This window comes from Ipomoea triloba, chromosome 13, assembly GCF_003576645.1.
Source record: "Ipomoea triloba cultivar NCNSP0323 chromosome 13, ASM357664v1".
Taxonomy (NCBI): domain Eukaryota; kingdom Viridiplantae; phylum Streptophyta; class Magnoliopsida; order Solanales; family Convolvulaceae; genus Ipomoea; species Ipomoea triloba.
In genome coordinates, this window is record NC_044928.1 from 3,262,214 (window position 1) to 3,289,034 (window position 26,821).

Sequence of the window (26,821 nt, forward strand, 5' to 3'; positions counted from 1 at the left end):
CCTAATTAACCTGCAATTACAGGTCACCAACAGGTCAGTGGGGTTAATTGCTCCAAAATAAAATGTTGATGGATTTAATTGCAACTTTCAAAAGTTCAAGGGCCTAATTGGCTTCTTATCAAAAGTTTGAGGGTGTATTTGATCCTTTTTACCTAAAAAATAAAATGAAAAGGGTCTGAGAATCAAAATTTTACAAGTTTGACTTCTTAGTTTGAACTAATAAACTATGTGCAACTTAAACTAGTTTATCTCCTTATAGGCCTTCCCTGTGCACATTTTTAATGTTGTGGCTTTGGATTTTCTCATCACTAAAAAATATATGAAATTCAATACTTAAAATCACTATTGCAAAAATCCCCGCCTAAGCCGCCTAGGCACCCGCCTAGGCGCTAGGCGCTCCTAGGCCGAGGCGAATTGCTCCCTAGGCGTCCGCCTAGGTGGCCGGCCGCCTAGGAGGCCGCCTAGCGCCTAACTCGGGCGACTGGGCCGTGTTGGCAGCCGACTAGGCCGAATTTAGCCGAGTTAACTCACCCAACTCGGCAGAGTTAGCCGAGTTAACTCGAGCGAGTCAGCCTTGTTAATTTTATTATTATATTTATATATATTTAAATTTATTTATTTATATAAGTAAGAGAAGTAAGAGATATATATATATATATAATATATAATATAATATATGACATACACCCCCACACATGAATTAATTTTATGTTTTTATAGGTCGCCGCCTAGGTACCGCCTAGACCGCTTAGGCGCTAGGCACTAGTCTACCGCTCGACTAGCGCCTAGCGCCTACTGCAACCATGCTTAAAATATTTAAAATTAAATATCGCTATCGAGCTAAGAATCCATTGTTATATGCAGTGTTGCAAAATTCCCGCCTAGGCACCTAATCTGTGCCTAGGCGCTAGGCGCCAGCCAACCGCCTAGCATATCACCATAATCGGTGGTCTAGGCGGCCGACTAGGTCGTCGCCTAGTCGGCCGATTAGCTATTGTTCCCTTTTTGGTGTTTTTTAAGTTAATATTTAATATTTTAGTATTAATTATTAAAATATTAAATAGTTTATAATTATCTGAGTGTTAAAAAATAAAAAATTTTATACAAATTTTTAAAACACAAAAAAAATAAAGTAAAAAAAAAAATACATGAGCACATATTAATTGTCGTCTAGGCACTAGGCGCTCCATAAGTGTCCCTATCTATTTTTTCAACCATGGTTATATGAGATTTAACGATAAAGCAGTACAAAGAACAAATTTGTTTAATGCAAGTTGCAATATTATATTCATATATGGAGTAAGGTGCATATTAATTCATATCTATTGCTCTATTTTTTTGAAAACATATCTATTGCTCTATATTTTCATACAATCAACTAAAAGGGAGATCAGAGCGTGTGAGGGAGATGGCCTGTGTTGCTTTATCTTCGCTGATGCGAACAATAGAGTTGGACTTGCTGAACCCGGGACGAAGTGCGATAGTTGAGGATGAAGAACAGGTGAAATATCTGTACCAAAGTCTTGGCTTTTTAAAAGAATTCTTGGACAAGTCCAAGGATAACGTTGCAGCCAAAAATCTGGAACCTAAAATCAAAGATTCAGTGTTCCAAATAGAAGACAGAATCGAAAAGAAACTTGAAACTATATACGGAGAAACATACAGTGATCCGCAACGACAAAAAGCTCAGAGAAGACTCTCCTCGACCTTAAAACAAGCTATAAGGGACACTGATGATTTGAAGGTCGAAATTAGGAGGATACTGTACAGCCCTGTCCAAGATTTTCCAAGTGCAGATCCTCAAGCTTCGTGTGGTGGATCATCAGAACACGCCGCAGCTTCAGACGTTATGGAAGGACGTGGCGGGAAATTTAAAGAGATAATGGACCAACTCATCCCCAAGGGCTCATCAGGACGAGAAGTAATTTCGATTGTCGGGATGGGAGGTACTGGGAAGACAACTTTAGCAAGAAGGTTGTATGAAGATCCATTGGTTTTGTCACATTTTGACATTCTTGGGTGGACTGTTGTTTCCCAAAAACATGATGTGCGAAGGATGTTACTTGACCTCATTAACAATGAAGCAGCAAAGATTGATAAAGTAACAGATAGTGAACTGGCAGAAAAACTACAGAAATGTTTGAGGGGCCAGAGGTATCTAATTGTTTTGGATGACATATGGAGCACCAGTTGTTGGGAACATATCCAGTTGTGTTTTCCTGATGACAACTGTGGGAGTCGAATATTGTTGACCACTCGACACAAAGAGGTTGCTGATTGTGCTGATGACTCAGGTAACCGTCTTCATACCTTGGGTTTTCTAAATCAAGAAGACAGTTGGAATTTATTTTGCAAAAGCTTTCCTGGAATACAAAGTTTTTCATTTGAACTTAAAACAATCGGGAGGCAGGTTGTTAATAAATGCCACGGGTTACCACTGGCGATTGTTGTAGTTGCAGGAGTTCTGTCCAAACTGAGCCAAACCGTTGAGGAATGGCAAGTTTTCGAAAACCAAACAAATTCACTAGTTGTAACTACAGATCTTAGTGAGCAGTGTTCAAGAATACTCACCCTGAGTTACAACTACTTACCACTGCATTTGAAATCTTGCTTTTTATATTTGAGCACTGTCCCACAAGACAAAGCAATTATAGTCAAAAGACTTGTAAGGCTATGGATTGCAGAGGGGTTCGTGGAGTTAATAAACAGTGAGAAGCTGGAAGAGGTGGCTCATGGGTATCTACAGGATCTTCTTGATAGGTGCTTAATCCTAATTGATAACCGGCATTTCAATGGCGAAATCAAGACATGTAGGATGCACAACATGGTACATGAGTTTTGTGTGAGGGAGGCAATAAAAGAGAAGCTGCTGAATGCTGATAACGAACAACATCCCTGCGGCGAACTGCAACAAGAAGGATGTCGTTGGTTAAATTTCTGGCCAAAGAAGATCATACGACGTGATGGTCTCCGAGACTTGGATAATATCTATGTACCTCGCTCTATTTTGTATTTGCAGCGTACAAGTTATGCATCATCTTCAGAAGTTAATGAGCCAAATGATGACCTAAGATGGGGTTTATTGTTAAGAGTTTTGGAATTTAGTCGTCCAATCACCTCCGGCTCATCCTTAAATTGTATCTCTCTTCTGAGATATCTTGGTATATGTCTGGGCGATTCATCTCTTCCACTTGGGTATCTCTTGCATTTGCTGTCTCGTAGTCAGAATTTGCAGACTCTTATTGTGTCACACAAGCCAAACAGCATCATTGATGGGCTTAGTTCTTGCCATTATTTGTCATCTGAAATGTGGGCATCGCAGGAGCTAAGTCACGTTGAGTGCAGCTATTTGATTTCACTTGATCCTCCAAATGAGGTTAAGGAGAAGCTGCACACGCTTTATTGGTTGAGTCCGCGACATTGCACAGAGGAAGTGTTTTCCAGGATTCCAAATGTCAGAAAGTTGGGGATTTTTTGTAGACCCGAAACTGATGATGGTGGTGATGATGATGATGGTAATGGTGATGGTGGTGATGGTGGTGGTGATGATGACGACGATGATGGTGGTGGTGGTGGTGGTGGGGATGATGATGATGATGATGATGGTGATGGTAGTATTTGTGATGGTGATGGTGGTGGTGATGCGGATGATAATGATGATAATGGTGATGGTTATGGTGATGGTGATGGTGGTGGTACTGGTAGTGATAGCGGTGATGGTGATGGTGATGGTGATGATGATGATGATGATGATGGTAGTAGTGATGCTGGTGGTAGTGGTGATGGTGGTGGTAGTGGTGATGGTGATGGTGATGGCGATGGTGATGATGGTGATGGTGATGATGGTGGTGATAATGGTGATGGTGGTGGTAGTGATGATGATGCTGATGCTGATGATGGTGGTGATGCTGATGGTGTTGGTAGGGGTAATGACGACGACGACGACGATCGAGAAGTTGGTCTGAACAACATCTTGGAAAATCTTCACCATCTAAATCAGCTTGAGACACTAAAGATTAGAGCAATTAATCAAAACATATGCCTCAGGAATCCACAAGCCTTTCCGCAGAACCTCAAGGAACTTACATTATATCACACTCGTCTGCGATGGAAACATATAAACATCATTGGCAACATTCCTAGCCTTCAAGTGCTCAAACTGAAACGTGAAGCCGTCTGCGGCGAGACATGGGAACCAAGCCACGAGGGTTTTTGTCAGTTGAAGTTCTTGCTCATTGACTACTGCGACCAATTCCAGTACTGGGAAGCCACTACTCCTTACCATTACCCTGTCCTTGAGCGCCTAGTCATTCGTAACTGCCGCTTGTTGAAAGAATTTCCTGATAGCTTTGAAGATATGATCAATTTGCGTTTAATTGAGATTAGCAATTGCAGTCCTCTTTTGAATTCTGCCTACAGAATTCAAGAAGCACAAAAAGAACTTGGAAATGACAAGCTCGTCGTTCGCGATGCTACACCGCTCTCGAGGCTAGGCCTAGGCCTAGGCCTAGGCCTAGCGCCAATAATAGTGCCTGTAGTGGCCATCGTTGGATTTGCTGCATTATGTCAAATTATGTAGGTTTTACAAACTTTTTAAATGATTTTATTTTATTGAATTGTACTAGACTTGTGTAAAGTTTGTAATAGTTAATAAAAGTTCTTATATATATTATAAACATTTTATTTTATTAATTAATTTTTACGATAACAGGCACACAAGTTTTTTGTCTTCTTTATAAAAATTATTAAAAATACACATTTACAGTGTAAAAATTGAGTTAATTCAACTAAATATTTTCTCTCGCTCTAGGGCTTGAGAGTTTTTCCCTCTCCAGGAGTCTGGAGTTTTTCCTTTTGATTGCTTTCGCTAGTTTTGTTGGTTTGCATAGTAGCGTATTCCAAGCACAGCACTCTACGTGTCTAGGGTTACTGAATTTGCTTCTTTCAATTCGTTTTTCTGCGTCAGCTTGCATTCTTCCATCAATTGGTTTCGTATTTATTCATGTATGTGTTTGTTAATGAATAATGTCCATTGATGGGGGGTTTGAATCTCGAAGGTCCAGCATCATCGGTTTGTTTAGATTAAATTATATTATTTGGTAATCACAAGCACTAGCAAAAAAAAAAAAAAAACATATAATTTAGACATTTCGCCAATCTTTGGTGATGTTTGGTTAAAAAAAATGTGTGGTGGTAAAATTGTAAATAAATTAATAAGAAACTGCGACCCCTTTAAAATCAAAAGGGACACAGTTTCTTTAAAAACAACGTCGAGTTTCCGTGACCCATCCTGGAAGAATGGGTTGCGAAAACTCGGTCAATATAAAATTAGAAAAAAAAAAGTAATTAAATACTTTTTGCGACCCTTTCTGAAAGTAATAAATTAAAACAATAATTATCTTTCCTCGACCTTTTTTCTCCGAAAGTGATCTCGATTTTTGCACCTTCTCTCTCCTCTCTCATAATTGCCGCCATTTGCCGTATCTCCATCGTCTACAACGCACCGCCGCCATCTCTCCATCGTCGTCGATCTCTCCGTGCCTTATCTCCATCGTTGCCAACACGCCGATCTCACACCTCCACCACTACCACCCTTAGCCGTTATCTCCTTGGTCTCCTCCTTTCTCCCCTCCTATCACCGGACTTTTGCCACCGCATGTCATTTTTGCCAGTAAGCTCACCTTTTTTTATTATTTATTTTTTTATTGTAAAAATATGTGTTATTATTATTTTGCTAAATATGATATTTTTTTTATTTTTTTTAATTTTTTGGAATGTTTAGTAATTTGTGGTATTATTTTTGTTATATAAGTGTAGGAGATACGCTGATGATATGATTTTGCCCATTTTCTAGTATTTTTTTGGTATATTTTCAACATTCAATTTGTGCAAGTAATGCATACTCATCTTTTGATGCTATTTATGTTTGCAACTCATACAACAAAGCCAGTACCTTTAAATCTAATATAATTAATTAAGAAACTGAAACAACAATCACCCAAAAATAACAATAATGTTGTTGAACTATTTTAGATTCAAAATGGTTCTTTTTTGCAAATTCGCAAATTATATGGTGGACCATGGTCTACAATGCATTGTGGACCATGATCATGGCGGATTCTTCAATTGTGTTGAATGGATACTGCAGTTGTGTTGAAAAGATACTGCAGTTGTGTTGAAAGGAAACTATAGTTGCGTGGAACAGGGGACATTCATCTGTTCAACACAACTGCAGTATCCTTTCAACACAAGTGCAGTATCTGTTCAACACAACTGCAATATCAGTTCAACACAACTGCAGTTCCAGACGGATGACACGACCTCTGTTCCGCGTAACTGCAGTTTCTTTTCAACACAACTGCAGTATCAGTTCCACACACACAACTGTAGTATCAGTCATGATCCATGGTCTATGGTATAACGACTGTTGCAAATTAGCACCAATAACTAAATTGCACATAAAACACTATCAACAAAAAGAAGCGGGCAAGCAATGAAGATGAGGATAATAACAAACCTATCTAAAAGCGAATTAACAAAACTTAGAGTAATTCCAACAAAAAATAGTATCTACTATATCTAATACCATAATACCAACTACAATAAGTATTTAGATAATTATTTTTAGAAAAGTGTAAACATTAATTTTGTTGGCAACTATAATGAACTTCTCCTATATAATCTTGCATTGATATACTTTGAATTATTTATTTAAGGGATAAGGGTCAAATAGAGTAATAGACCCTTAAACTATAAGTCAAAATGCAATTAGCCCCATAAACTAATAAAAGCTCCAATTAGGCCCTTCATCTCTTCACTTTAATGCAATTAAGCCTATAACTTCTTAAATTTGTGCAATTAGCTCAATTTGTAGGTAAAGGCAAGTTAATAACAGGTAAAAGTGATTTTTTAAAAAAATAATAATTTAAAATAAAATATAAAAACCGCCGGATTCCATTGCTCTCGCCTGCTCGCAAATGGTGGCATAGACGGCGATTTGCTTGCGGAAGACTTCCATTGCTCGTTTCCGCTTGCTGCTTTTCTTTCTGCTTCTCCCACTCCATCGTTTCCGCTTGCTGCTTTTCTTTCTGCTTCTCCCACTCCATTTCTTTCTTCACTTTATTGAACAAAATTAAAGAAACCTTTCTAGAGGATCAAAACTAGTATCCCAAGTCCCAACCCAAATGAGGCCAATTTCCTTCACTACTAACTGTAATCAGATCAAGGTCGCCGGAGGTTTTTTTCTTTTTTTTTTTAATCAGATCAAGGTCGCCGGAGGTTTTTTTCTTTTTTTTTTTTATCAGATCAAGGTCGCCGGAGGTTTTTTTCTTTTTTTTTTTTTAAATAATAAATTTATTAATTTATTTGAGTTAAAAATATATTTGTTATTTAATTTAATATTTTAAATTTAAAAAAAAATTACCAGTTACCTAGATGTAACCTGCTAATCAACTCAATTGCATAAAAGTGAAGAGATGAAGGGTCTAATTGGAGCTTTTGTTAGTTTAAGGGGCTAATTGCACTTTAGCCTATAGTTGAAGGGTCTATTTGACCCTTATCCCTTTATTTAAATACAAACATTGGATATTAAATAATCGTGCAATGCGCGTTTAAAAATTAACTAGTATATAATAATATATATATATATATATATATATATATATATATATATATATATATATATATATATATATATATATATATATATATATATATAATATAATATAATATAATAAAAGCCAACGATGGTAAGGGTTTTAATGGTAATAGAAAATATGTTGATGTAAATAGATATATATAGTGTTAACTTGTACTATACATTGTATTTTTCATATTGTACACTCATCAATTCTTTCCAAATTTCCCATTTGTTTTCCATTTTCCTCCAAAATTGTTAACACTGTTCAATATACTAATTTGTACTTGTGCACTTATAATTTGTATTCTAATTTTAAATTATTTATTTATACATAATACATTAATTTCCTTTTTGAAGGAACATAATGCTTAAATATTTATATTATCTTGGTAAAATGACATTTCCCCCGAATTATATATTTATAGCACTTTTTCCCCTAAATTATTAATGTATCCACATTAGCCTCAAATATTTTAAAGTGACGTTTTTTCCCTATTGTTGGGGAAGAAAAATAAATAAAATACCTATTTTGATCTTATTTTTAATAGTCTAAACGCCTGAGGGGAGAAAATCACCACTTTCAAAATAATTTGAGAAGGATAATGTGAATACATGAATAATTCAGATGGAAAAAACTCTATAAGAATATAATTCAAGGGAGAAAAAGTGTCATTTTCCCTATTATCTTTTATAATTTTTTTTTATAATAGTTATAAGGTCATGTAGTTTTACATATATCTTGATTATATATATATATATATATATATATATATATATATTTTCACAGCCACTTGAACTCCATTAGAGTTTCATACAAACTTACATATTCTCAACTTAGTAACTTTCACAGTCATTTTTGTTCATTTAGTAATTTTCTAGCATGCATTGTACGTGTTGTAATAAAAGATGTGTTTGTGCAATCAGTTGCATTTTTTGTTTTTCTTTTTGAAAATCAAACCTCATTAAGATCAAACAAGAAACAAGTTTGAAATACATTCTGGGGGAACATAGTCCCAAACACCAAGATAGACGCAGATCCAGTCGCCCATGCAAGTACATGAGCCACTTGATTAACTGACCTTTTGACATGACAAACGACTACGTCTCTAATGTCTCTAACAATAGTATGACATTGCTTAATTAGAAGACCAACATAAGAAAGATCGACACGCAACCTTTGATGTTACCTTTCCAAGCCCACGAGTCAGGATACTAGAGAAATCGGAGTGTTCATGATACGACTAACATCCTGCTCCACAAAAATATCACGTAGTATAATTATTCGGAGTTTTCATATCATATCACGTAGTATAATTATACTTTATAAAAATATTATGTAGTGATTTTTTGTGAGAAATATTCAAGTAATATATTTCATACTACAAAAATCATTACATAGTATAATTTACGAGAGAGTATGGAGTTTCAACTCCTTACCTCTCTCAAGGGATGAGGGTGCTCAACCACTCATGCCAACCAAGCTTGTTGTGACATTACCACATACATTTAGTTATACTATTTTAACTTTTTTATGCTTGTATGGGTCATTTTACATACAATCACCTAAAAGTAAACAACTAATTTACCAAATTTTTTAAAAGAAAATTGGTCAAATAGACATTCAAACTTTACCTGAAAAGTCAATTAAACTTTACCTGAAAATTAAAGTCAATTAAGTTTGAGGACCTACTTGACCATTTTCCAATTTTTACAACCAGCTAATACTATTTAATTAGTTAGTCAAACAAGCTAACCTAATCAAATGGCGCCGTTGCCGGGGAAGGCATCGATTTTGTGTAAGCAAGTCCACTTTGGGATTGACATGAGTAGGCTTCTAAGTTAGAGAGTCTAGTCCACTCGTTTACTTGTTTTTGTTTATTGCATTTACTTGTTTCTTCACACGGAGCTTACCTTGTGAGCAACTACTTCTAGTTGCAAAACACTATCATGTCTTTGTGATTGTAGGTTTATCCTCTATGATGTATTCTCAAGCAAGATATCCACAAGAGGATTACTATGAAGACCAAGGAGGATATATGCAAACACGGGGAGGCTACAATGCTCAACTTTCTAACCCCTATGGTTATGAAGATGGTGAGGACTATATAGCACAATATCAACCAAGAAGGCCATCACTAAGGACACATGATGATGAGGCATACGAGTATGATGATCTACCACGAAGGAAATCATCAAGAGCTCAATATGATGATATGGAATATGGTGATTACCACTACTCAAGGAGAGATCCACCACCACCTCAAAGAGGATTCTTCTATGATGATCCACCGGAGAGATACCAAAGGTCGTATTATGGTTATGACCATGAACATTCTAGGAGGGCCCAACCACTATGGAGAGACATCTCTTATGATCATTCAAGGGAATACCAAACACCTAGGTATTACTGGGATGATTATGAGGATGGATATCATGATCAAGAGAACTACTACTATGAACACCGGGGAGATAGAAGGAGTGCATCTCATCAAAGCTACAATTCTCAATCTTATCCCTCTAGCCACTATGATGAGGATGAAGTTAACCAAATGTGCAATGCCAAGTCTCAAGGAAAGTATGGATTAAGTGAGGAAACTTGGGCATTGGCTAGGCGTTTGGGAATTAACATTGTGCCGGATGATAGCATGGAGGAGGATATTAGAGTGACTCCAAGTGTTGATCAAAGTGGGCATAATCGTAAGGAGCAAGTGAGCTTCAAAGTGCCCTTAGAGGAGGTCATTGAAGATATAAGGGAGAGTGAGTTAGAGATCCCCGTTAGTGAAGAGTTGCAAGGCCAAGAGAAGGAAAATCAATACGAGGGATATAGAAATGAATTTGAAGTAAAGAAAGATGAGGAGGTGGAAGTAGGGTTGGATAATGAACAACCTCATGGTGGTACCTTCGAACCAACACATTGTGGTAAGACTTTTCATTCTAGTTGTGGTAGCACTACTCTTGGTAATAATTGTGCTAGATCATGGGGTGATATGTGTGATGATGATGATTGTGATGACATTGATGTTCCTACCTTTGTTGATAATTGTAATGTTGATTGTGATAGCACTTGTGTTGAAAATATTGTTGTTGATATGAGCAGTGAAGTTGTGAATGATGAAGGGAGTGGATATGAGAATGTTGAAGAGAAAGAGAGTGTTGAAAAAAATGAGAAAATTGAGAAAGAAGAGAGGGGGAATGAGAAACAAGAAATAATGGTAGAAGGAGTTGAAAAAGAGAATGTAAAAGAGAAAGTTGAGGAAAAGATGAAAGATGATAAAGAGGAGTTTAAAGAAGAGATGAAAGAGGAAGAAAAGGATAATGTAGAAGAAAATAACATACATTTGGACGTAGATAGTTGCCAATCTTTGGAGGAGTGTGTGGACTTAAAAGAGTTTATGGATGTCCAACACTTGAGGGCATATCTAGAAGAGAGAGTGGATGGGGAGAAAGGACTCGTTCCCATCCAAGTGTGCTTGAATGATGGATCGATAGTTGCATCGGGTTAAAGACGTAAAACGTAGCGCTTCTCGGGAGGCAACCCGAGGGTACTTTTATTTTTTGCATGCTTTAATTTTCATTTCTTACCTTTAGATTCAATTGTGTTTTTGCAGGACCTTTAGATTCAATTCTCTAATCGTGGCTAATGAAAGATTTTATGAATATGCATTGAGCTTATGGATTTGCAGGGAAGTTTATGTGATGAGAGGAGCCAAGGGCACGAAATGGTAAAGCGTCGAAAAGAAAGGGGAGTCTCTTTATCTCCCCTATGTATTTTGTTTACCTATATGCTTAATTTCTAAAGTGTGGAAACCGGAGGTTACGTGGCATTGCATTGCATGTGTTTAAGTCTTTCATAAAAGCAATGTTGTGATCTTCTTAGCCCATAGCCCGCTTTTAAAGTGTGGAAAGAGGCATTGCACTAGATATGACCTTATGTCTTTCCCACCGTGCTCATAGAGTGAACATCGAGGACAATGTTCCTTTCTAAAGTGTGGAAAGGAAAGCACCACTTTGTGCTTAAAGCTTTTTGATCAAATATGTGATGCCTAGCGTAGAACTTTGCATATGCTTGAAGTTAATACCTTGTTTAATCTAGCTTGAAAATGTGTGCTTTGAATGAATGATTGAGTCTCAATTGTGAATATCCTCAGAAATAAACTCTTTTACACGTTAAAATTGTCTATATTGTATGCTTGCATGATGTTCACCCTCTATTTGGTTTGGACCATAGTCAAGGAGGTATCGAAGTGGGAGTGTACACTTTTCAACTCTATAAAGATAAATGTGCTAAGCCCGGAAATGAACAAATCTTTGGTTAACTTGGGGCAAAAGTGAGACTTATTTGCTCTCTTGAAGGTGGCGTGTGGGGTTGTGAAAGAGAAGTTTATCATCGTATACTCAAAAGAGCCCAATGAGGCCACCTTGTGTGAAAAAAAAAAGAAGAAGAAAAGAAAAAAGTCGTCTTGCTAAGACATTGGGCAACCATTGCACCGTCTTCGAAAAAGCGTAGAGCTCTACGTGAAGTCGGTTGTCCCAATACAAGGTTTTAGAAGACGAGAAAACAAAAGAGAGCCATTCCGCCAAGACTCGGGCACCCATTGCACCGTCTTCGAAAAAGCATAGAGATCCATGTGAAGTCGGGTCGCCCGATGAGGTTATCTTGGGGAATGAGAAAAGGGGAGATCTATTCCGTTGGGACCGGGCACCCATTGCACTTATCTCGAAAAAGCATGGAGCTCCATGTGAGATTGGGTCACCCGACGGTTGGTCTAAGGGGTAGGAGAGGCCCTTGTTAACCGCTCACATTAGCTTATCTAGGGGGCTTGAGGTAATAAGGGTGGTCGGTTAGAGTTGATTTGTGTACATCGTTCCCACTAGTTGGCTCGGCTAGTGGCCCTTTCAAAATAGATGGTGAACTTTCCTTTGGATTGCATGCTTGGAAGTGTGGAAAAGAGTTGTTTTAAATGAATTTTTCTAGCAAAAAAAGGGCTAGTATCTCTTGGGATATTCATTGTTGAGACCCTATGGTTCGTTTGTAGGCACATTTTCTTGGTAGAGTAAAAGATGTATTGACTTCAATCTTGTGTGTTGTTCTCTTGTCTAAGCTCATACGCACATCAAAGCTTTGTGACATCTTTTGCACTTATGGTTTTGCTTGTTTGAGGATAGCTTACTTGAGGACAAGCAAGGTTTAAAGTGTGGAAAGTTTGATAAGTGCAAAAGATGCCAACTTTATAAGGTTATTATTGGATCATCTAGTGCATAATTCATAGCTTTTATGATTGATTTGGTCCTAAATTGCATTAGAATACTTTATATTGTCATCGTACCCCGTTCCACACTTTACCGATTGTTTTGTAGGTAAAAAGAAGTGCTTAAAGACAGAAAATGACAATATTTTGGAGAAGAATTCACAAGCCGAAGTTGGAGGACGAAATAGGCCTTGGACGCGCCCATAGACGCGCGTCCAAGGTGGCGTCCAGCTTTGGACGCGCCCATGGACGCGCGTCCAAGGTGGCGTCCAAAGTTTATCTCTCTGAAGTTTCAAAGCAGAACATAATCCTGCCTTGGACGCGCCCATGGACGTGCGTCCAAGGTGGCGTCCAAAACTTATCGCTCTGAAGTTTCAAAGCAGAATGCAAAGCACGGCTTGGACGCGCTTTTGGACGCGCGTCCAGCCTGGCGTCCATCGCGGGAATTTTGGCGGTTATTCACTGTTTAAAAGGGATGAAGGAGCCATTTTTCAGGGAATCAATACTTCCAATCATAGTTCATTGCTCCAATCTTATAATATTTCTCTCTCTAGGTTTTAGCTCTCAATTCTTCCCATTCATAGCTCAATTGCAATCCAAATTCATGTTACTTAGCTAGATTTAGAGAGGAATTCACACTTCAAGTTTGTATTGATCAAGTTCACTCAAGAATTCTACTTCAAATTCAAGTAAAGTTTCAATTCCTATTCTTGCATTTCAATTCTTAATTGTTGATTTGATTGCTTTGTTATTTCAATTGCTTTTTGATTTCAATTCTAGATATGAGTAGCTAGGTCTTTTTGAGGATTTGAATCAATTAATCTTGCATAATCTCCCTTGAGTGTTAAAGTTCATAAACCTAGGGTTGGACTATGCTTGTTAGATGTTTGATTGTGGATTGGGATGTATGTCTTGACTCTATGCCAACTAGGTCGGTTGCACTAGAGAATTGGGTTAAGAACACTTACCTACGAGAGTAGGGAGTGTGTAAGCCCTCACCATTCACATTTCCCTCTCACCTTTGAGAAAAGGGAGAGTGGAAGGCAAGAGGCACATCAAGTGTTTGATGAAATGCCTCTTCTAGCCTAGCTATTATGAGAATAAGGCTAAGGCATGGGAGAGAGGCCATTGACCACGAGAGTGGCATTGGCACTTGTGATCTTGTCTCAATCATGTCAAATGAGCGTTGCTACATCCTAGGACTATAGGAAATCGAGGGTGAGCATGCTTGATAAGTTGATTCGAATCCCCTTTTCTTTTGATTGTTTCATACTCTTTTGCAATAATTGTTTTGTTCTTCCTAGCATGATTCACACACAGAATTGCTTAGGACAAGCGCAGCTTTCAAACACTTCTAGCCTTTGTGCTTAATCCACTTGCTTGCCAATTCCCTTACGCCTTCCTAGAGGACGAAATCCTTCACTCATCACCATACATCATCACACAACACGTTGAAAATCCATTTTTCAGTCAAACAAGCTAACCTAATCAGCTATCAGCCATTTGCAAAACAATTCATACTGCAACACAATTTTTAAAATACCATCTCCATCTGCAGAAATTCAATTGGCACAAATCCAACCCACGCTGTGTTCCCACTCTATCTGTAGTAGTGAGATCATTGTTGAGCCAGTTTTGGAGTCTGGTTCATCGGTTTGTTATAGAATCTGCATTGAAAGTGACAACAAAGAAGTGATTGATAAATTGATTGAATATCATATTGCTTTTGTTATACTTGAGTACTTGTCTTACACATCGTTTTCATTTATCCTAACTCTTTTATTACCTAGCTACCAGTGATGAACTCATGGCCTCATTCCTATGCAATGGCACGCAGGAATTCGTCCATAGGGAACGCTTAAACCACTAGAGATATGTAAAAGTGAGTAATTTCTATTCCTACCTATGTGACCCGCACCAAAGCGGCGGTAGGGTGCATGCAATAACCTGCACACTGGGAAACACTGTTGCACACATCGATGGGGAAACAACGTAATGTGCAATTCCAATGCACGTCTTGTGTTCGAAAAAATAGCATAAAATGACATTTTTAGTAGCTATTTTGTGGTACAAATATATGTGGGGTCCACTTCCGATTTGGGTCGGGTCAAAGTGGATTCGGGTTCTTCGTAGTTAGACGACGAGATTGATATATGGTACGCACAAAACGGATAATGGGTGAATGAGAAATTTGTTCTCAAAGTTGACCCATTTGAGTTGGAAAAATGGTGGGAAAGCTTTGAAGTAAGCTTTTGTCCCACATTGGTTTGGGAAGTGGGTTTGCACCACTATTTATACAAGAGCCTTTTTATGGCTTAGTGAATTGTATAGCATAGAGGCTCTCTCTCGCGCGCAGGGGGTGCAAATCAAATCCCAAAATGAGCCTGAAAAGGCTTGAACTCGTGTGCGCCAAGAAGACTCGGTCCTAAGTACTCCGGAAAGTTAGACCGAGTAATAAATTTTTAAAATTTTGAATTAAATCTCAAGTAATGGTCAGCTGTTACAGGAGTTAAAAATATGATTTAATTATCAGATTAATGCCATGGTTATTTGCTATTTAATTTTCAACCCCTATATATTCGTTGGTGGAAGCAGGAGATTTACACAACACAGACACACAACCAAACAACGAATTTTTTCTCTCTCGAAACTCTGCTTCTACTCCTTTCTCTAAACTGTGTTCATACCGTTTGCTCTAGTTCGCTGGGTTCATCAGTTTGGTTGCTCAAACTGTGAATCGTAACATGTTTTATCCTGGGAAACCTAGGTTATAACGCTCCTAGCACTTTTGGGAGGTAGCAAATAAGGTTTTAAGGAAAGAGTGCTTCGCTCGACTCGTGTTAACCCTTTCCATATTATCCTTTTCGTTCTTATCATTGTATTTATCCCAGAAATATTATTTTCTTAGTAATATTTCCCAACAGTCTTAAAACCTTACCTTTCTGTTTTGTCTCTAATTTCCACGAAGAAATGGAGAACCCCGTTTTGCCAGTTCACAATGAGAACGAAAATGTTGTTGAGAACAACAATGGTGGGAACGACAATAATGTTGCCCAATCCCAATATAAAAGCGAGGATGCCAGCGCAAAGAAATTTGTGGTTGGCCAATCCCTCGATTTTAAAATGGTTGATTCCAAGACCTTGCTAAGTCAGGTTGAAGATTTGCAATTAATCTTTGACGAAATTCGTGACGAGGGCATGCTATTGAGTGAAGCCTTCCGAGTGGCATCCATAATCTACTTGCTGCCTCCAGGGTGGAAGGACTTCAAGAACTACCTTAAGCACAAGCGAAAGGAAATGAACTTGGAGGACCTGATCCAGCGACTCCGAATTGAGGAGGGGAGCAGGAGAAGTGATGGGAAGAATCTTGTCATTGGTGGCGCAAAGGCCAACGTGGTGGAACACGCTAAAAATTCCAAGAAGGCTAAGAAGGACAAGCAGGAGCTGGGTCCAAAAGGTGGTGTTACCAAGGCCAAGTTCCATGGTAAGAGCTACAATTGTGGCAAACTTGGCCACAAGTCTTCTGAGTGCAAGGCTCCAAGGAAGAAGAACAAGAGTTCGGAAGCCATCATTGTTGGAGAAAGCAGTCAGAAAGAGGAGGCCGAGATTAGCCTTTCGGCCATGGTGACCGAGGTGAACCTCGTGGGTTCAAACCAGCGCGAGTGGTTCATCGACATTGGTGCAACAAGGCATTTGTGTTGCAACCGAGAGATGTTCAGCACCTTTGAGACCGTTGAGGGCGAGAAGGTCTGGATGGGTAACTCTGCTCAGTCTGTTGTGGAAGGCGTGGGCAAGGTGGTTCTGAAGATGACTTCCGGGAAGGAACTGATGTTGAAGAACGTGCTGTATGTTACAGAGCTGAGGAAGAATATGGTATCTGGCTCGTTGCTGAATAAGCATGGCTTTAAGATGGTGTTTGAGTCAAATAAAGTAGTTTTGTCTAAACTAGGAATGTTTGTTGGTAAAGGTTATGTAACTGATGGGCTGTTTAAGCTCAGTGTAATGCCTGTTATCATCAATAAAAGCAAAATCAATTCTGTTTATTTGCTTGAGTCTTCCAATTTGTGGCATGGTAGACTAGGTCATGTTAATTTTAATTCTATGCGTAAATTAATTAGCATGAACCATATTCCTACGTTTCAAATAAACACAAATAATAAGTGTGAAATTTGTGTTGAAGCAAAACTAACTAAAGCACCTTTCAAATCGGTAGAAAAGGAAACTGAACCACTTGAATTAATCCATAGTGATTTGTGCGATTTTAGATCGATTCAAACGAGATGTGGTAATAAATATTTTATCACTTTTATCGATGATAGCACACGTTATTGCTATGTGTATTTGCTAAAGAGCAAAGACGAAGCCTTGGAAAAATTCATTCTTTTTGTAAGAATGAAGTGGAAAACCAACTTAATCGGAAAATTAAGAAGGTTAGAAGCGATCGAGGTGGTGAGTATGAAGCACCTATTGGTGACTTCTGTGCAAGTGTAGGAATTATACACGAGTGTACGTCACCTTACTCACCTCAATCGAACGGTGTTGTCGAACGAAAGAATCGTACATTGAAAGACATGATGAATGCGATGCTTATAAGTTCGAGCCTACCTCAAAATATGTGGGGTGAGGCGATTTTGACAAGTAATTATCTTTTAAATAAGGTACCCCATAAGAAGCTCGATACGACTCCTTATGAGCTGTGGAAAGGTAGGAAGCCTTCCTACCAATACCTCAAAGTGTGGGGGTGTCTTTCCAAGGTTTTGGTACCAACACCTAAGAAAATAAAGATAGGTCTAAAGACCGTGGGTTGTATCTTTATCGGCTATGCACATAACAGTAGTGCTTATCGGTTCGTAGTACACGAGTCCTATAATCCGGACGTACATACGAACACGATAATAGAATCAAGGAATGCATCCTTCTTTGAGAATGTATTTCCTTGTAGGTCTAGTGAGGGACCGAGTACGTCAAAACGAACGCTTGACGAAGCTATGGATAATGATTGTGGGGAATCTGAGAAAGAACCCGAGCTTGAGCCTAGACGCAGTAAGCGGGCAAGAGTTGAAAAATCATTTGGTCCAGATTTTCTTACTTACTTGTCAGAGTATGATTCGGGTACTCTAACTCGTGTATTAGAAAATGAACCAGATTTTCTATCTTGTTTGATAGAAAATGAGCCCCGAACGTACGTGGAAGCTGTGACTTCTACAGAAGGACCAATGTGGAAAGAGGCTATTAACAGTGAAGTGGATTTTATTCTATAGAATCACACTTGGGAACTTGTTGATCTTCGTCCGGGTAGTAAACCCTTAGCATCTAAGTGGGTCTTTAAAAGGAAGATGAAACCGGACGGTTCCATAGAGAAGTATAAAGCTAGGCTTGTAATCAAGGGTTACAGGCAACGCGAGGGCCTTGATATTACTTCGACACGTATTCTCCCGTAACGAGAATAAACTCCATTCGGTTGATACTTGCCATAGCCGCGTTGCGGAATTTGGAAGTTCATCAAATGGACGTGAAAACAGCTTTCTTATATGGCGAGTTAGATGAAGAAATCTATATGGAACAACCCGAAGGGTTCGTTGTTCCGGGCCAAGAAAGGAAAGTCTGTAAGTTGGTTAAATCGTTATATGGGTTAAACCAAGCGCCTAAGCAATGGCACGAGAAGTTTGACCATGCGATGTTAACTAATGGTTTTAAAATAAACAAGAGTGACAACGTTAAGGAAACAGTAGATAGGTATGTCATTCTTTGTTTATACGTAGATGATATACTCATCGTCGGTAGTAATGATCGGATGATCAAATCTACCAAAAACATGTTAAATGCAAGATTTGACATGAAAGATATGGGTTTGGCTGATTTAATCCCCGGGATTAAAATCATTAGAAGACTAAAATGTAAAGTCACGCTTATATGAATCAAGTGGGAAATTGTTAGAAATAATTTATTCCTAACGTTGATTCATATAATAAATTAAAGGTGTCACCCCACGCCAACAAGGATGTGTTCTACTATCCTCCTTTAAAACCCAATGCTCTCACCCCCACGCCAACGGCTGGACCGAATTGCCAAAGACAGGCCTCAACCCCTTTTATTTTTTAAAATTGATTGATTGATTTGTTTATTTATTTATTGTGTTTTTTTTTTGTTTGTTTGTTTTTTGGGTAACAAAGGCAAGACACGAAATTCTAACTCCAATTGGCGATAAGATTAATCTGGACGGATAATGATCAACAATTATACAAATTTTATTGTGAAGTGGATCTTTTATTTCTTAAAAGATGACTTGTTTTTTTACGTTGTGAGGGTTTTTCTTCTAACTCTTTGCCGCCTTCATCTGCAATATGGTAGTATTCTCTCTTCTTTGTGCCAGAAGCTGATGGCTCGGGGCTCTCGCCCTTTCACTACACATTTTTGGATTGACCTTGCTATTGATGTTGTTGCTACCGTAGGTGCTTCACAAACTAACTAAAGTATCCCCCGCTGAATTAGGTCCTCTATTCAGAACATGACACTCGTCAGTGTCGTGGCCAACCTGTCGGTAAAACTGGCAATATTTGATTTGGTCTACGTTCGGCGAAACTTTCATGCATTCCTCTGGAAATTTCACGTACTAGCCCCATCTCTTCGGCTTGCTCTAAGATCATGCTAACCGGATGGCATGGGTGAGTGAGGTTAAATGGCGCAAGGGGACCAAACGTGATCCTCCCGAGAATTGATCTCTACCCCGTTAATTGATGGAGCCGAGCTAGACACGTGGTTGTTATTTGGTATTCAAGTCAATATGATAAAATCGATCTACATATAAGTAATTAGGGCCACACTTATGTGAGATAGTCTCACGGATCCTTATCGGTGAGACGGGTCGGGTCAATATGAAAATGTAATACTTATATTGAAAAATATTATACTAATTAGGAATAAAGTGTTTGTTACTCATAAGAAAAGCGGGGACTTTTGAGGACAAATTTAATACTTTTACATTTTGATGTAAAAGTATTACTTTTTTCATCAAAAGTATTATAATTTCCCTTATATGTAATGTGAAGTGTTTGATACTTATAAAAGCAAATGTAATACTTTTAAATCAAAATGTAAAAGTATTACATTTTTTTCAAAATATTACATTTTCTCATATAAGTAATAAACAATACTCCTTATTACATTTTTCAGTATAAATATTACATTTTATCTTCACGCGACTCGTCTCACGGATAATGATCCGTGAGACGACGGTCTATCACAAATTTTTGTCAAAGTAATTATAGGTTAATAACTCAATATCTAGAAAATTTGCAGCGAACATGGACGGTTAAAAAAGGAAAATAATTAAAACAATATCTAATAAAAGTAAATCGTGTGCCTACTATAAATACATAATAATATGAAAAATATTTATGTGACAATCGAGTTGAACTAATAATAATAAATTACAAATTAATGTTATTCCAAAATAACTTTACATTTCGGTAAAATGTAAATTGTTAAAATCTTTTTTTTTTTCTATTATTATAATACAAGTCATATAATTACATAGAAATTTCTTTTAGGGCTATTGATATGGTAACCAACCATTATACCATTAATCATGGTTTACACTGTAAAGTTATCACTTGCATACAAATTTGTTTTTAATATACTAGAAGTTTATTTTTAAAGATTCATTTTTAGTGTAATATAAGTTTAGCTTTTAATACACTATCTAAAAATAAACATATACTCCGTATATAGTAAATTAGAAAATGAACATTCAATATATTACAATGAATATTTATTAATTGTCTATCTTATAATGTAAACTATGGTCATCAACTTATTCACCACTAGCATATACCTCGTATCTGCCCAGAGTAAATAGTAAAGGTATTAAGTTTGTCGTAGCTTTACGAGGTTACGAGGCCTATTGACACTTATAGTAGGCTTTCCCTAAAATAGATATACCAAAACCAAAGTTTATGTAAAGAAATATGGATTTCCTGATCTCTTCCTCAACCACTGACGGAACCACCCTGGGGGCAGCTGCTCCCACTCACCCATCCCCACCCCATATATAGCCTTTGTATGTATATATGTATATATAGTACATATTTTATATATAAATATATGAAAACAGATAAAAGTTATCAATTGGTAAGCTCGCAGAGTTGGTAGGCGTGCAGTTTTGTTTAGAAAATGGCGAGGGTTCGAATCTTAGCCCCAGCACTTGTTTTCTTTCTACTTTTTCAATTGTATACGTACATATAGTTTTCTTCATTGCTTTTTTAATATATATATATATATATATATATATATAAATTAATGATAAGATGTTCTTTCTAGTTTTTCAATTGTATACGTACATATAGTTTTCTTCATTGCTTTTTTAATATATATATATATATATATATATATATATATATATATATAAATTAATGATAAGATGTATAATTTATAATGTGTTTTCTATTTGAATTATTTTATCAAATTAATTATATTTTATATAGCGTTATGAATATTTTTATAAAGTTTTGATGCGTTTTATTTTCCGCCTATATCAAACAATATTTATAATGTATTTTGTAATTTAAGAATTTATTCATATTTGATATTTGAACATTGTGGAACTCGGTTTATACTCCACATGGAAAATAGTGAGTGTGGAAAATAGTGAGTTCGAGCCTTAGTGGAGGCGACTGTTGATGACTATTTGTGCTTCAATAGGTTGAGAAAGTAGTTATGAACATATATTACACTCTAACAGAGTCAGTACTTCTTCGCCCCCCTTCAACGGAAATCCTGGATACGTCACTGTCCCCAACAACTCGCCCACGGCTTCCACCACCGCTTACGAAAATACGGAAATCTTGGATACGTCACTGTCCCCAACAACTCGCCCACGGCTTCCACCACCGCTTACGAAAATACGGAAATCTTGGATACGTCACTGTCCCCAACAACTCGCCCACGGCTTCCACCACCGCTTACGAAAATACGGAAATCTTGGATACGTCACTGTCCCCAACAACTCGCCCACGGCTTCCACCACCGCTTACGAAAATACGGAAATCTTGGATACGTCACTGTCCCCAACAACTCGCCCACGGCTTCCACCACCGCTTACGAAAATACGGAAATCTTGGATACGTCACTGTCCCCAACAACTCGCCCACGGCTTCCACCACCGCTTACGAAAATACGGAAATCTTGGATACGTCACTGTCCCCAACAACTCGCCCACGGCTTCCACCACCGCTTACGAAAATACGGAAATCTTGGATACGTCACTGTCCCCAACAACTCGCCCACGGCTTCCACCACCGCTTACGAAAATACGGAAATCTTGGATACGTCACTGTCCCCAACAACTCGCCCACGGCTTCCACCACCGCTTACGAAAATACGGAAATCTTGGATACGTCACTGTCCCCAACAACTCGCCCACGGCTTCCACCACCGCTTACGAAAATACGGAAATCTTGGATACGTCACTGTCCCCAACAACTCGCCCACGGCTTCCACCACCGCTTACGAAAATACGGAAATCTTGGATACGTCACTGTCCCCAACAACTCGCCCACGGCTTCCACCACCGCTTACGAAAATACGGAAATCTTGGATACGTCACTGTCCCCAACAACTCGCCCACGGCTTCCACCACCGCTTACGAAAATACGGAAATCTTGGATACGTCACTGTCCCCAACAACTCGCCCACGGCTTCCACCACCGCTTACGAAAATACGGAAATCTTGGATACGTCACTGTCCCCAACAACTCGCCCACGGCTTCCACCACCGCTTACGAAAATACGGAAATCTTGGATACGTCACTGTCCCCAACAACTCGCCCACGGCTTCCACCACCGCTTACGAAAATACGGAAATCTTGGATACGTCACTGTCCCCAACAACTCGCCCACGGCTTCCACCACCGCTTACGAAAATACGGAAATCTTGGATACGTCACTGTCCCCAACAACTCGCCCACGGCTTCCACCACCGCTTACGAAAATAGATATACCAAAACCAGAGTTTAGGATAGATATACAAAAATTTATGCAAAGAAATATGGACTTATCCCATCTCATCTCTTCCTTAACAACCTAACTGCCCACGGCTTCTGAAAACTAGCGGTGCAATTGCTTGCTTAGGCATGAAGCTAAGGAAGCCAATTCAAGTCAAAACATATTTCTCGATTCTAAACCTGAGAAAAAGACAAACATACACCAACCTACGTGTCTGCAGTTTGGCCTCTTTAAAACCCAACACTCATTGCGACAAATCCATCCACCAACACACTACACATCCTCATGACCTTCAAATTTTCTTTTCCTTTTCCCCAGCCGCCCTCTGTACTGTGTAAGAAATATAATGCCACAAATCCCAATCAGCACTGAGCGGGATTTGGAGTCAGTTTCATCACTTTCCTGCCGTATCTGCCTTGTCGCTGTAAAGAGTTCGTCCACAGGGAATGCTTAGATCACTGGAGATCTGTCAGAGTGATCAAAAATATTGTCGTAATTCAGTTTAAACGATTATATATGGATAATATAAGCAAGCATTATATTATATCTCCAAACCTAAGACAATCTGAATCTAAGCAAAAAAGGTTAGTCGCGTTATACAATTGATGAGTTTAGTATTATGATTTAATTCCTTCATGTTGTGTTATTACTTATTATCAATAATACCTAAATCCAATTTCAGGATGTTTGGAGAAATCTATGATTTGAAAAAAATTCACTGCAAGCCTAGACGAGAAAGTGGCACATGCTATGGATTCACAATTTGCAAAAATATTGTCTAATCAAAGGGTAACTACTACAGTGAAGGTGCCTGCCTAACATCGTTTAATAGACATATTTGATGATTCAAGTTACTCTGTTCGATTCGGGGGACAGATACGAGACTTCTCCACTGAGGGTTACATATATGGAAAGAATGATCGTCGTCTGGATGATTGCTGGAGATACTATCGGGTTCCTGGGAAGAGGGCCCTTAGAACCAAGTTCTTAATACTGTCAGCCTTTACAGTGCTGCCAATTCTAGCTTAACAGAGGACTAAATTGGGAAAAAATTACATAGTCGAGGACTTAATTGTGTTAGAATGGTAGTCGATGACCAAATTGGTAATATGACATAGTCCAATAACCATTTTGGTTATTAACTCTTTGGAAAAATTCACTGTAAGCCTAGATGAGAAAGTGACACAACGTTTGTTATGCCATGGATCAGGTGGACCTGAGTCTATGTTTACAATTTTAAAACTTGTTCACAATTTTAGAACTCATATATTCATAATTTTGGAATTCTATATTAACAATTACAGAACTCTATATTCACAATTTCATAACTCTATATTCAACATTATAACACGATTTTTGAATCTATATAACAAAATTGTGAATATAGAGTTCAAAATTTGTGAATATTAATGTAATTTTGTATATTTGATCTAGGCAAAAACTTGTGTGAGACCGTCTCACCATAAGACGAGTCGGGTCGGGTTGGGTCAAGATGTAAGTGTAACACTTATATGAACAAATGTCATACTTATATGCTCAAATGTAATACTAATCAGGAATAAAATTTTTGTTACTTATAAGGGTAAATGTAATATTTTAAGGGAAAATACAATACTTTTACATTTCGATTTAAAAGTATTACATTTTTCCTCAAAAGTATTATATTTGCCCTTATAAATAAGGATCACTTGTCAACATTACTTATTATGAAAAATGTATTACTTTTTTTCTTATAAGTAACAAAAATTGTATTCTTGATTAGTGTTATATTTGAGCACATAAGTATGACATTTGCACATATAAGTATGAAATTTGCATGGTGCTTTGACCCGACCCGTCCCGTCTCACAAATAAGGATCCGTGAGACGGTCTCACACAAGTGTGACCCTAAGATCTAAAATTGTGAATATAGACTTCTAAAATTGTGGACACGATACTATCTTTTTGTTGTAAACAATTTTGATATTTAAATATATTTTCATTTTGAACTTAGATAGTGTGTACATTATTTTGTAAATGAAATAGAATGTATTGACAACCGATAAAACAAAATTATAGTAAGATCAAAATAATAAAAATAATTTATATAAATATTGATTTTCCTGCCAATAGTTGGAAGGAAATCAACATAATGCACTAGGGGAATTTCTGACCAACATGTGGTTGGTATTTCTGTCCAACGGGTCAAAGTTGGACGGAAATTCGCATTCTAAAAATGGTGGGTTACCATCCGAAATTTTCGACCAATTTTGACCCGTTGGACGAAATCTCCGTCCAACATTAGATGTTGGACGGAGTTATCGATATTCATTTTTCCGGATCCTCATTTTAGTCAGAAGGTTAGTTGGAAACCCGTTTTTCGTCCCATAACCCCTGTTTTTTGTCCAATTTTCATTGGACGCAATTTTCCAGCAGTGGTTTATCCATGCATGCTCTACTTGAAATGTAAGTTTTTTTTTTTTTGATAACACTTAAAATGTAAGTTTTGGTCCAGAATATAATTTGCTAAAGTTTCTTTATACCCAGAATATATGGTAAACATATTGAGTTTTGAGCTAGTTTGCCCAGATACAAATTTAATTACTATTCAAAACTTTGACTTTATAGAAAATTATATCATGGACCAGGGTCTATCTTACATTATGGTCTATGAATCCTGGTCTAAAAATAACTTTCAGATTATGTGTTTGGTGACACACTCTGTTTGTTATTTGGTATTCAGATCAGTATGATACAAATGATTTATAAATAATTATCATTTAATATCTAAAACATCTGCAGCGGATATATATGAACGATTAAAAAAAGTAAATAATAAAAATAATATCTAATAAACTTAAATCTAATGCCTAATATAAATAAAGAATAATACGAAAAATATTTATTTGACAACTGAATTGATCTAATTGTAATAAATTACTAATTAGCTTTTTTCCAAAATAATTTTGCATTATTGAGTCATATAATTGGATAGAAACATCTGCCAAGCCATGTTTATTAACATGTTAACCCTGTATACTTATACTACCCCAAATAAATAATAAAGGCATTAAGTTATACAAATTCAATGACTTTTCAACGTTTTAACTCACTTTTAAGAATTCATTATACCATGGATTAGGGCTCATAGTGTACTGTGGATCTTTGTGCATGTATATATGTCTTATGTTTCGAGTTTTTGTATTTTATGTTATAAAATTCTATATATACACATGAAGAGTATGAACTTGAAATTTGAAACTCATTATTAATCGCATTGTGTTATAAACTTATGTGTTTTGTGTTGTAAAATTCTGGCTTCTGAATACTAATTATATATCAATATCAAATATGAAAATTAAGTAAATTTATATAACATGTGTATGTATTTTTGTTGTGATTTTTTATATCTTATTTTATGAAATTTTGTACCTGATGAGTACGAATTTTATACATGTCCTTTTGATCCAGGGTTCATAATGCTATGTGGACATGGTCTATGATATAAATTGCCGACTTGAAGAGGTTATTTTGCGGATCACACCATATTTAACTTTTTCCTAGAATAGATATACAAAAATTTATGCAAAGAAATCTCATCTCTTCCTTAACAACCCAACCACCCACAGCTTCCACCACCGCTACTGAAAGCTAGCGGTGCAATTTCTTGCTTTCTTTAACGCATGAAGCCAAGGAAGCCAAGTCTAAACCTAACAAATATTTAATACACTATCTAAAAATAAAATATACTCAATTAGAAAATGAACTTCAGTATATTACAAATGAACATTTATCAATAGCCTACCTTATAATGTAAACTATGGTCTGAAATATAATTTACTAAAATGAAATCTTTGGCAAAATCTTATATGAGACCATTGAGTCAAGATGAAATATAATACTTATTTTTGAAAATCTAATACTTAGGAATAAAATGTCTATTACTTAAATG

The 26,821-nt window shown here is 37.2% G+C and overlaps 1 protein-coding gene across 1 annotated transcript; it reads left to right on the forward strand.

The window, feature by feature from the left end:
- The first annotated feature begins 1,408 nt into the window (after positions 1-1,408).
- On the forward strand, positions 1,409-4,579 carry LOC116002386 (putative late blight resistance protein homolog R1A-10). Its single transcript, XM_031242514.1, has 3 exons — positions 1,409-3,515; positions 3,616-3,766; positions 3,874-4,579. The coding sequence occupies exons 1-3, from the start codon at positions 1,409-1,411 to the stop codon at positions 4,577-4,579; spliced, it is 2,964 nt and encodes a 987-aa protein (XP_031098374.1).
- The last annotated feature ends 22,242 nt before the right edge of the window (positions 4,580-26,821 follow it).